At 38.9% G+C, this 13,131-nt stretch overlaps 1 protein-coding gene across 1 annotated transcript in view; it reads left to right on the top strand.

Annotated features, from left to right (window-relative positions):
• Positions 1-12,417, top strand: part of STX7 (syntaxin 7) — a 56,686-nt gene extending 44,269 nt beyond the window's left edge. The window contains exons 6-10 of the mRNA XM_005904402.2: positions 156-208; positions 753-849; positions 2,255-2,327; positions 6,098-6,180; positions 11,060-12,417. Of these exons, the coding sequence (XP_005904464.1) occupies positions 156-208; positions 753-849; positions 2,255-2,327; positions 6,098-6,180; positions 11,060-11,152 (399 nt within the window). The 3' untranslated portion in view covers positions 11,153-12,417. The remainder of the gene's footprint in view (positions 1-155; positions 209-752; positions 850-2,254; positions 2,328-6,097; positions 6,181-11,059) is intronic.
• The last annotated feature ends 714 nt before the right edge of the window (positions 12,418-13,131 follow it).

Here is a 13,131-nt window from a genome sequence, read left to right as displayed (position 1 = left end):
TTGACTTAAGATATTAGAACAAGAACTTTTCTCTTTTCTTAAACCTATACTCCAGTGTCTACATAAATCAGTTTAAATTATCCTAAAGGAAAATATGAATGCTGTGTACTTTTCCTTTGTGCCGTCTCAATCCATTCTGTTACTAAATTATTCAGGGTGGTTTTCCTGAGGAGAGCTCAAAAGAAAGGAATCTTGTATCCTGGGAAAGGTAAGAAGTATAAAACAGTATACAGAGTAAAAGATAATTTTTCATATTTGTTTTTTACATCATGGTCTTGGGCAAAATTAGTTTTCAGTATATTATATCATGATTCCTAAGTTATTTATAAATAGAAAACAATACATTTGAAAAATTTTTAAATAATTATTATAAAATAAATAAAAATAGTCCAGTATAGTAATAATACTTTTAGTTATTTATCCAGATAAATATTATTGACTTAATTTTTGATTAAGATTATTTTTGATATAGATTATTCCCATGTGTGAGGTTTAAGTCAACCAAGAAGAAATACTCACTTGCCAGATGTAATAGCTTCTGATAATTAATTAATAACTCCAAAAAAAATCATTGAAATGAAAATGAATAAAATTTGGTTAACATTTCTGTTATACTTTTAGAATTTAAGTCAGCAATTCTGTGACTTTGAAGCAAAAATGTTCTATTCAATAAGTATTTCTGTAATAAGAAGGAAGCCCCCTTGTTTCCATACTGGTTTTTCTTTTTTTACATATTCCTTTCTTTTTAATAGCCAAACTCAGCCTCAAGCTCAGTTGCAGGATGAAGAAATTACAGAGGACGACCTGCGCCTTATTCAGGAGAGAGAGTCTTCTATCAGACAACTCGAAGTAAGCTTTGCATTGTAGAACTGCACTGTCTCACTTAGTGAGTTTCTTCTCAAGATGCTTCGGTGATGCTGGGAGACGGGTCAAGAAAGAAAACTAAATAAATATCAGTTCGGTGGCATTTCTCATATAAGTTAGAATCATTGCTTTTAAAAAGAGTAATCTCTTTAGAAATGGTGCTAGGATGCAAAAATATACTTCGCTCCATCCAAATTTTCTTTCTTTTTTTTTTTTTAAATTCTGTTAAGTCATCTCAAGGCACCTGAGCATTGAGAAGAATATCAGTCTAGTGATAAAGTTCTGTTCAGAGGGTCTGGATGGCTTCCATGGCACATAGTACACATCACACCTGCATGAATAAGATTTCTTCCAAGGGCTTTAAACGTATTTTATTTCCCTTTAGTACATGTAGGATATTGAAAAGGGCTAAAAGGTTAATAGCCTTAGTTCATAGGGAATGTACCTGTTCCCTGGAAAGTGGCCTGATAATAGCTAACAGTAGCTACCATTTATTGATGGATTCCATCCACCAAGCACTATATGATAAATTGTTTGTGTTGTCTCATTTAGTTTTCATAAAAGTAACTTAACTGTGTCACTGTCACTCCCCATTTTACAGATGAGAAAACTAAGTTCTAGGATGAATGTGTAAATCACCCCACTCTTCCTGAATAAAGTATTTACATATTACTCTTTAATCAGGCAAAATAATAGTTATATATTAAAGAAAATTAAATTTATAACTTATTTACCCATCACTATTACATTGCATATTCAAGTTTATTAATTTGAGAATTTGAATTTACACCTCATGTTTTATTCTTTTAAAGTGTCAAATTGAGAGACTTCCCTGGTAGTCCAGTGGTTAAGAATCCACCTTCCAAAAAAAAAAAAAGAATCCACCTTCCAATGCAGGGAACGTAGGTTCAGTCTCTCGTCAGAGAACTAAGATCTCACATACTGTGAGGAAATTAAGCCCACTTGCCACAACAAAGACCCAGCACAGTCTTAAGTGTCAAATTGACACATAAATTTTTACTAGAATATTTTCAGTGTTTTTGAGGAAATACTGCTTGTGATAACAAGACTAATCAAACTGCATGGTGTAAATTTAATAACGCACCATCCTTCTCTATTACATAGATCGTTCATTTCCATTCCAAATCACTTGATATTTTTAACATTACAAACTTGTTTTAGAGAAATGGTTACTGTTAATTCAAAGTCTACTTACTTGGGATTGCCTATAGTCAAATAGTTTTCTCATGTGCCCAAAATGTATGTTATTAAGTCCAGATGCATGCTCACCTAGGTATGAGTAATGGTTTGGGTTTTGTAAAAATTTTCCCCCTTTGTGGATTGGGGACTGAATTTCTGATTACAATAATACGTACTTTTTTTCTCTTAGGCTGATATTATGGATATTAATGAAATATTTAAAGATTTGGGAATGATGATTCATGAGCAAGGAGATGTAATAGGTAAGGCCTACATGTGAAGTGTCATGAGGTGGAAGTGGGCCACATGCAGTTTCTGTGTGTAACTTCTCAGAGTTAACTTCCTCCTTTTCTCTAGTCGGGTCCTCCTGGAGTCAAAACCACCGTGTCTGCAACAGACAAAGCACCACCCTTGGCATTATCGAAAACAGATCTCATTTTTGGCTCCTACTGGTTGAAATGACCGATTTCATGTATTTAAGAAGTCCCAAATTTAATCAGGTTCTGCTGCTACTGACATCATGGAAGGTTCCATGTAACATCATCCTAGCTCATTCCCAGGACCTCTGGTTTCTGTCTTATCCCATTTTAATTCTCATCACACCAAGACTTTGGGGAAAATGTCTTTTCATAATGTGCACACTGTCCTCTCTTCTCAAGTAGAGGGGATAAGTAGCCATTTGCCTAAACATTCATTCTCATAACCTTTTTAGCATATTAATGTAGTAGTATTACTTAGTTACTGAGAATTTTTTTTTAATTCTTTTTTAAAAACTCTGTAAGACTTCCTTTAAATTTTAAATGTAATCGTAATTCATATAGGATATAATTATGAGCGTTGATCACGATTCTGATCTTCTTTATCATTTTTAAGTATGAAGATATTTGTGAGTATACTAAAGATATATTTAATATGTTTTCTGAATTTGGTGTAGTTTAAATACTTGGACCTATAGTTTAATTATTATTTTTCTATTCTTATCCTCTTCTGTAGTCCCAGTAGATCACAGGGTAAAACTTAAGAAACCATTCATTCATCCAATAAATATTTATTGAGTGCCGACTACATTCAGGCATAAATCTAGGCATTGAGGATTCAGCTGAAATTAAACAACAAATAAAAGATATTATAATCTAATTGGAGGAGAGAGACAATTACAACAGAAAGAAAAGTAAGTGTTGATAAGTGCTTATAGGGAGAATAAGGCCAGATTGGGGTGGGACTGCAGGTAGTGGGGAAGGTGCTGCTTTTCAGTGTGGAGTCAGTAAGGGCAGGTGACATTTCAGTGAGGACTTCATGGAAGTAAGAAGCCAGCGGGAGAAGAGGGTCCACGCAGAGGGAATAGCAGGTGCCCTGGCCTCTGGCAGAAGCATGCCTGACATTTTAAGTGAATGGAGTGAGCACAAGGAGGATGGAGGCAGTGTCCAAAGTCACAGGGGACCAGATCACATAGGCCGCTGAGCCATCATAAGAACAGTTTTTGTATTAATAGAGGAGAAGCCACAGGAAGATGTGAGCAGAAGGGCGTAATCATCTGACTTAGGTTTTAAGAGACTCACTTGGACTGTTGGGTTAAGAACAGAGGTTGAGAACATGAGGTAAAGGGGAGGTGAGAACAGAGGTTGCGAACGTGAGGTAAAGTGGAAGTGTCTGGACTGGGGTCTTAAATCTGGGTATTATCTGCACATAGATGATATTTAAAGCCATGAGATTAGGTAAGATCACCTGGGAAATAAGTTGAGATAGAGAAGAGAGGGGCTTCCCTGGTGGTTCAGTAAAGAGTCTGCCTGCAATGTAAGAGACCTGGGTTTGATCCCTGGGTTGGGAAGATCACCTGAAGAAGGGAATGACAACCCACTCCAGTATTCTTGCCTAGAGAATTCCATGGACAAAGGAGACTGGCAGGCTACAGTCCTTGGGGTCACAAAGAGTGTGACACGACTGAGCAAGAGGAGGTTCTAAGGATTTATAAATATTTAGAGCACAGTCAGCAAACTGTATCCATTCATTTATGTGTTATCTACAGCAGATTTTGTACAACAGAGGCATAGTCGAGTTTATGACAGAAACCATAAGAATGAACTGCAAAGCTTAAAGTATTTATTATCTGGCACAAAGAAAAAGTTTGTCAATCTCTGATTTAGAGGCTAGAAAGCCAAGGAGGAACCAACAAAAATGACCAAGAAAGAATAACCGGTGAAAACCACGTGAGTGTACAGTTTTAGGATGGTGTGGAGGAAGCATTTCAGGGTGATGACCCATCTGCTCTCTCTGATGCTGCTGTTGGGTTAGGTAAGCTGAGGATTAAGAGTTGACTGCTGAATTCAACAACATGTAGGGCATAGATGACCTCAGATGAGAGCTGTGCTGGTAAAATAGTGCAGGTAAAAGCATGATAAAGTAGGTTCCAAAGAGGCTGGGAGGAGAGTGACCGGAGACAGCAAATGGAGATTGCTTTTTCTGTCAGTGAGGTCCTAACTGCCAGTGGATGTGGCATCAATGAGAGATTTGAGGGTTGGTTTGTGTTTAAGATAACAGCAATAGGATTGATGAGAAAGAAGTGTTGATAGTGAGAGGGAAGCAACTGCTGGCCTGAGGTCATTGAGCTAAGCAGCAGGAATTGGGATAAAATGCACGCACGGAGGGGTTGGCTCTCGCTGAGCACAGATGGGTCCCCCACAACCATGGGAGAGAAGTCTGAGCACAGAGATGGTTGCATGTGTTAGTGGGTAGGGTCAGGAGATTGTGGAAGTGTCTTCTGATTGTTCCTGTTGTCTCAGTGATCTAGAAATAGGGCCCCTGGTGGAGAATGACAGTGAGTGAGGAGGCATGGGAAGTTAGAGGAGAAAGTGTGACTTAATCTTTCAGGAGCTGGGGAGATGGGGCAAGAGTGCTCTGCAGTCAAGAATTTAAAGTGAAATAAGTCAGCCCCGATGACTTTTTTGTACCCCATACAGTTGCACAGGATAGGTTGGGGTTTTGTCACCTAAGTGTGACTGCAGTAGGGGGGAAGAGGGCTGACGATGAGTGCAAGAAAGCAGTGGCAAATGACTGTCCATGGAGTAAAAGGTAAGGAAGAGGGAAGTGAGGACATGAAGTATTTAAGGGGCCATGACAAAGGGGTAGGATCACTAAAGCTGGGGTCTCAGAAGGAGAGAACTCTCAAGGTAGCAGGTGGTCATCAGAGAGTGAGACCTGGAACGGAGATTATAGAGAAGCTGCAGTTGCTGGTAATGACAGGTTTGGAACATGACCATGGAAATAGATGGCTCAGAAAGCATCACAGGCAAAGTTGATGAAAAAAATCTGTGTTCAAAGAATTGAGAGGCCTGGGTATTTGAGGGTCAGCAGTTGGACATTGAGATCACCAATATGGATAATAGTAGAAGCATTGAAGAGAACATCAGTGGAGCAGGGAGTAAAACATTCAAGGAAAAAGAAGAAAGACATCTCAGGATGCCTGCTGCACTGCGGAGTGAGAGAGGTAGGCGTGAGCTCTGAAAGTCGGCAGGGTGGAGGAGGAGACAGCAGTCATCCGTCCTACAGATGTAGGACGTTCTACCCTCAGTGGAGGAGGGGAGGAAGGGAACCTGTCACCCCTTGAGAAGCCTGTGGGGACTCTCAGGGAGCCTGGGTTTCCGGCACAGAAGGAGGTTGATGCTGGCCACTGAGCAGATGACGGTTTTCAGGTCTCCCTGTATCCCCTGAACCAAAGTTCAGAATGCTTTGCTTGGTACTGAGTTGGCCACCACAGAATGCAAACTCAGTGACAGTACTTTTGGGATTTACCAGGTAGAACTGGAGTACGCTGTAATGAAGATAATCAAGTTCATTTTCTTCACATTGTTTCTGTATTGTTTGAGGCACCTGAGAAATATAATTGCTAAAAGAAAATTCAGCTGTACACATGTAAACCTTTGAATAATGAATGTATTTAATCTTAACCATGAATAAAATTAGGTGATTAGTGCAGCTGTATTACTAGCACATCAGCACCTGTTTAACATTTTTTTGTGTGTGTTTTATTTTAAAGATAGCATAGAAGCCAACGTGGAAAATGCTGAGGTGCACGTCCAGCAAGCAAACCAGCAGCTGTCAAGGGCGGCAGACTATCAGGTAATATCAACTGTGCTAAGCTGTCCTATAACGTAGACTCTTAAGTGTGTGTGTGTGTGTGTGTGTGTGTGTGTAATCATGTGGCTGGAGACGTTAAAATTTAAAATCCCATGGAAGACAGGCCAGAAATATGCCAGTCCATTAAAACGGGGTTTAGCCTGTCTGTTCTCAGGGTTGAACAAGTGTTGTGCCCACAGGAATGAGCAGTTTAGCATTTAGAGTCTTGAGAGGAGCAGTAGACAACTCCAGTCTTTTCTGGCAGCTTCTGGTCTCCAATGTCATTTTCACATTTCAAAACAGAAACCTGTTTGATAGCGATTTCCCTCCATTTCTTGCAGTTCCTTTCTGCCTTTCTTTTTGGTATGTGATACTTTGGACTAAAGAGGCTAAGATCCTTGTCCCAGAAAGATGTCTCAGGTTCTGTGGAAATTTTATTAGCTTGGAGTGTCCTTGACTGCTGGGTATTTGGTCAGCATTCAGCAGACCCTTCACCAGGAATGAAGTGATCCCTAAAGTGAATCAAGTTAGTATAGGAAATCCATACATATGAGTCAAATATAAATATATACAGAAGACTACAAATATTAGAACCGTGAACTGTATCATTTAGTATGTAAATCTTTGATGTTTAACAGAGATAAGTTCTCTTTGGGAACCCCTAAATACCACCCTAGTGTTTTATTTCCCTTTTAAAGGTTCGTTATTCATTGATGTAGTTGTTCATAATTATTTTCTCAGAAATTGTCACTTTCCTATAAAATTTCTATAAAATTTCTACACTTTCCTATAAAATTTCCTATAAAATTTCTAAAATATCCTATAAGATATTGTGTCACCATCCTAGGCCTTTTTAATCACTTTTCACTTTTCTCACTGATCTCAGAAGTTCCCTTTAGTTTTAGTGCAGTTTTCTCACTGGACGAATCAGTACACATTCAATAGCATGTCAGGAACAATGAAGCTGGATAGAGGATGCTGAGTTATACAGCCAGTTCTGCTCACCAGCAGAGTAACTCATGTTTACTGTCTTCATGCATGAGATTCAGACATGCAGCTCTGTTCTGGTAGTTCAGTTCAGTCACTCAGTCGTGTCTTACTCCTTGTGACCCCATGAATCGCAGCACGCCAAGCATCCCTGTCCATCACCAGCTCCCGGAGGTCACTCAAACTCACGTCCATCGAGTCGGTGATGCCATCCAGCCATCTCATCCTCTGTCATCCCGTTCTCCTCCTGCCCCCAATCCCTCCCAGAATCAGAGTCTTTTCCAGTGAGTCAACTCTTCGCATGAGGTGGCCAAAGTACTGGAGTTTCAGCTTCAGCATCATTCCTTCCAAAGGACACCCAGGACTGATCTCCTTCAGAATGGACTGGTTGGATGTCCTTGCAGTCCAAGGGACTCTCAAGAGTCTTCTCCAACACCACAGTTCAAAAGCATCAATTCTTTGGCGCTTAACTTTCTTCACAGTCCAACTCTCACATCCATACATGACCACTGGAAAAACCATAGCCTTGACTAGACGGACCTTTGTTGGCAAAGTAATGTCTCTGCTTTTGAATATGCTATCTAGGTTGATCATAACTTTCCTTCCAAGGAATAAGTTTCTTTTAATTTCATGGCTGCAATCACCATCTGCAGTGATTTTGGAGCCCCCAAAAATAAAGTCTGACACTGTTTGCACTGTTTCCCCATCTGTTTCCCATGAAGTGATGGGACCAGATGCCATGATCTTCATTTTCTGAATATTGAGCTTTAAGCCAACTTTTTCACTCTCCTCTTTCATTTTCATCAAGAGGCTTTTGAGTTCCTCTTCACTTTCTGCCATAAGGGTGGTGTCATCTGCATATCTGAGGTTATTGATATTTCTCCCGGCAATCTTGATTCCAGCTTGTGCTTCTTCCAGCCCAGCGTTTCTCATGATGTACTCTGCATAGAAGTTAAATAAGCAGGGTGACAATATACAGCCTTAACGTACTCCTTTTCCTAGTTGGAACCACTCTGTTGTTCCATGTCCAGTTCTAACTGTTGCTTCCTGACCTGCATATAGGTTTCTCAAGAGGCAGGTTAGGTGGTCTGGTATTCCCATCTCTTGAAGAATTTTCCACCGTTTATTGTGATCCACACAGTCAAAGGCTTTGGCATAGAAAATAAAGCAGAAATAGATGTTTTTCTGGAACTCTCTTGCTTTTTCCATGATCCAGCGGATGTTGGCAATTTGATCTCTGGTTCCTCTGCCTTTTCTAAAACCAGCTTGAACATCAGGAAGTTCATGGTTCACGTATTGCTGAAGCCTGGCTTGGAGAATTTTGAGCATTACTTTACTAGTGTGTGAGATGAGTGCAATTGTGCAGTAGTTTGAGCATTCTTTGGCATTGCCTTTCTTTGGGATTGGAATGAAAACTGACCTTTTCCAGTCCTGTGGCTACTGCTGAGTTTTCCAAACTTGCTGGCATATTGAGTGCAGCACTTTCACAGCATCATCTTTCAGGATTTGCAATAGCTCAACTGGAATTCCATCACCTCCACTAGCTTTGTTTGTAGTGATGCTTTCTTTCTAAGGTCCATATGACTTGACATTCCAGGATGTCTGGCTCTAGGTGAGTGATCACACTGTCATGATTATCTTGGCCATGAAGATCTTTTTTGTACAGTTCTTCTGTGTATTCTTGCCACCTCTTCTTAATATCTTCTGCTTCTGTTAGGTCCATACCATTTCTGCCCTTTATCAAGTCCATCTTTGCATGACATGTTCCCTTGGTATCTCTAATTTTCTTGAAGAGATCTCTAGTCTTTCCCATTCTGTTGTTTTCCTCTATCTCTTTGCATTGATCGCTGAGGAAGGCTTTCTAATCTCTTCTTGCTATTCTTTGGAACTCTGTATTCAGATGTTGATATCTTTCCTTTTCTCCTTTGCTTTTCACTTCTCTTCTTTTCACAGCTATTTGTAAGGCCTCCCCAGACAGCCATTTTGCTTTTTTGCATTTCTTTTCCATGGGGATGGTCTTGACCCCTGTCTCCTGTACAATGTTACGAATCTCTGTCCATAGTTCATCAGGCACTCGATGTATCAGATCTAGTCCCTTAAATCTATTTCTTACTTCCACTGTACATGTAGCTCAGCAGAGTTAATGTCACCGCATGGTAGACTGAAGATATCCTATCATTCATAAATAGTTGAACACACACACATACCCCTAGAGTAATCTGTAACCGCCAGCTGTTAAATCTGCTCAGATAGAGTGACTAGGATCCATGTCATTTCATTTTGCTTTTGAATTTTAGGGAGATGTAGATATATCCCCAAATTTTACTTTTCCTCTTCCTTGTGGAAGGAAAACCTACAGCTGCTCTGGGGAAAAAGGAACACATCTTCCCAAGCTAAACCTTCAGAGCTAGAACTGCGCCCCCCACCCGTTAATCCCACAGAACCTGCTTGTTACTCTTGTTCAGTCGCTCAGTTGTATCCAACTCTTTGCGATCCCATGGACTGCAGCACACCAAGCTTCCCTCTTTCCCCATCTCCTAGAGTTTGCTTGAATCAATGATGCCATCCAACCATCTCATCCTCTGTCACCCCTTTCTCCTGCCTTCAAGTTTTGCCACCATCAGGGTCTTTTGCAGTAAGTTGGCTCTTTGCGTCAGGTGTCCAAAGTATTGGAGCTTTAGCATCAGTCCCAGTGAATATTCAGGGTTGATTCCCCTTAGGATTCACTGGTTTGATCTCCTTACTGTCCAAGGAGCTCTCACAGGACCTGGAGGGATGAGAAAAGAGCCATGCAGCACAGGGGCTGGGAAGAGAGCAGTTTCCCAGTAGTCCCACTTGGCAGCCTTGATATTAAATGATGCCTCTGCAAGATACAGTGTGGTGATGGATTAAGAACATAAAGCAAGGTGGAAAATGTTCTCATCACCATAGCACCCCAGAGTCTTGCCACCCCTGGAGATGGTGCCCCAGGGAAAATAAAAAATTCTCCAGTGGAACAGTTGTCATTGTTGATGAAGGCACATTACACATGGGTCTGCAGTAACCAGGTAGAGTCTGGGGGAAATACACGGGCATGATGGAATTGAAACGAACTGTGTTTAATATATGAAGAGTAGTATTTTGTTGAAAAATTAGATGGCCACATGGAATACTAAACAGTAATAATAGTTTTTAAGAAAAATTGAGTCAGAAACATATCTTTTTGGTAAATTTTACGTTACTTCTGGTTGACCCAAGGCAAATTTACAGACTTTTCTACTTTGTAAGAAAAAAGATTCCTGGATGTTGTTGTGAGATGGACAAGCCATTAAAGAAATATAGAAATCTACAGCTGGGCCAGGAATGAAGAATGGAGCGAAGCTCAACCTTTATAATTTAAATGAGTGTTTTTTAATTATTTTTAGCTCTTTTTAAAAATTTATTTGCATGTTGAAATTCTGAATGCAGTTTCCATTCATATTTAGGGATGAGAATGATTTGGGAAACAAGTAAATTTTAGGAAACATTGTCAAATATTTGCTGATATGGTCAGAGAACTCATTTTGAAGAGCAGTTTTTTGATAAAAGTTTAAAAATTGATGTCTTTAAGCTGTTTTGTGTTTTCACATATAGGTAAACTCTCTTAATTTTTATTTCTCTGTATCTTTCCCAACCTCACATCTAGAAAAAGCACCAACAAAAGTTGAGTAATTACCCCCTGAATTAATACCATTAATTCAAGAATATATTGTGAAAGCATAGTACTATATGTGTTGAAAAGAAAAAAAAATATAGCCCCAAATTTGAGGCGAGAAATTACCATTGAGTTTACTCTAGAAAAGAACCAAATGATTTTCACTTGCCATCGAGATGCTCCTTACATCTGTAAACATGTTTTTTGTTTTTGCATCTGCAGCGCAAATCCAGAAAAACCCTCTGCATCATCATTTTTATCCTTGTTATTGGAGTTGTAATTATCGGTCTCATCATATGGGGAGTGAAAGGCTAAGATGACAAAGGAGCACACTACTGCACTACATTATGTAAATTATGTAGGAAGATTCCTTTAATCATGGTGGGTTTTTTTTATTATATTATTTTAAAGCAGTTGCCTAAAGGATGGTTCCCGTACTCTGTTATTTTTATTTGGAAGAAAGTTTTCTTTGGATTAAATCTTATATTTTCTAATGCTAAAAGTTTTCCTATATATCACTGCTGGCATAACATTCATGCTTTTCAATCTAATAACTGTTCTGCCCACATTGTATCTGCCTTTCATTTATAATTTATTTATCCTATTGACTTAGCTTTTGGAAATTAGTAAATCTAAAGGTGTGTGTGTGCATCTTCCCACGTTTTCTGTGTGCATCTTCCCATCACAATGTAACATGCACCCATGTTTGTGTTAATTACAGATCTTCAATATAATTTTGATTTGTGCCAGCAGAGGAAACATTGTCAGTAACTTTAAAAAGTAACATATATGTTTGTGTTTGGTATTTTGTTGTTTTCGTGGTTCACAGCAACATAAGTTGTCTATTTAACTTTTATCTTTGTTTTTCTCTCAAGACCCTTGTTGATTCTCAGTGAAGTCAGTGAATAACTTCCTAGTATATCTTTCACTCCTGATGTGTAGATAGTAAGCATTTGTTGTAGATTGCCTGGTAAAATGCTAAGGATAGGTTGTTTTTACATAGATTCTGCTGAGCCTGACATTCCTTTACAAGGAACTGTGTTGTCAGTATAAATGTTTAATGTGATCTGGAGGAAGAGTATGACAAATCGGTACCTATTGTGTTAGAATTCTAAAGACCCCAAACTTATTCTGTTGTGTATCTCCACAGCTGTTATGATGGAAAATTAATTACCTTCCCTTTTGTCCTATAGAATAATGATTACATTTGTGTCCTTGGGTCAAGATTACTTTGGGGAAATAACTTTCCCACAGTTATTGTTTTTGGATACCTAACATTTAAAATTCTGGGTTTCCTTTGCATATCATTTTGTACCATCCTGCATTAGCAAATGAATTGGATGTTTGCCAGTTAATTCACTTGCCTTTTTAAATCAATGTTGTTTTAATGCACTAATCTGAATACTATAAAGAAGATCATCTTTATAGTTAGTATTTTATAATGTTCTTACATAGCGATTTGATAGTGAAGGCAATGTTTTACATGGCAAGCTATGAGACTTCAGATGGGAACAAATAAAATATTAAGTAACTAAGTAAATTGTATCTTTGCAAGCAAAATAAAGATGATTTTAAAAGTGCCTGGAGAGTTTTATTTCAAGAGAATTCTGCTTCTGCGGGACTTGATACTTACCTCACACTTTTTCCACTGTACTACCTGAAATCTCAACAGAAGTGTAACCACATGGCTACCATTTTGCATCTTGCTGGAGTACCAACTCACTCAGAGTTTTTATTTTGGCCCTCTTTTGCTGCTAACAGGTAGAAGCTGTTTTGCTTGTTACCAAAACACAAGAAGAACCTGTAGAAAACTGTTTTGTGAGTGAATGATCAGAAACGTCAAGACTGTGTTCACCTACATGAGATTGCTTTATTGAACAGGTTGGGTGATGGAGGCAGGAGAATTCGTACAAATTCTGCCTATTCTGAAGGCAGTGCAAGCCCATCAGGCCTGCTGGAATGTGATCCTTCTCTGTAAGTGCACAGAGAAGTGTAATAAGCCAATCTCTTAGGACTATTTATGGCTGCCACAGATCAGCTCAATTTTCTGCTGTGATTATACTGGATAAAGTGTTTATTCTCATACAGGCAAATGCATCTACTTCTGTTTATTTCTTGCTGAGTTCCCAATAACAGCAAAAGCACTTACTTTGGGAGACATGAGTTTAAGCACCTTAATTTAAAATATATTTTATAAATTATTTTGACTGGGACACAGATCATTGAAAGCAGGAGCCTGAGTGGTTTGTACTCTTTTTAAGAAATTTATTAACTTAAGAGAAAATTTTACACAA

This window comes from Bos mutus, chromosome 9 (assembly GCF_027580195.1).
Source record: "Bos mutus isolate GX-2022 chromosome 9, NWIPB_WYAK_1.1, whole genome shotgun sequence".
NCBI lineage: Eukaryota > Metazoa > Chordata > Mammalia > Artiodactyla > Bovidae > Bos > Bos mutus.
This window is presented reverse-complemented; position numbering and strand designations above follow the sequence as displayed.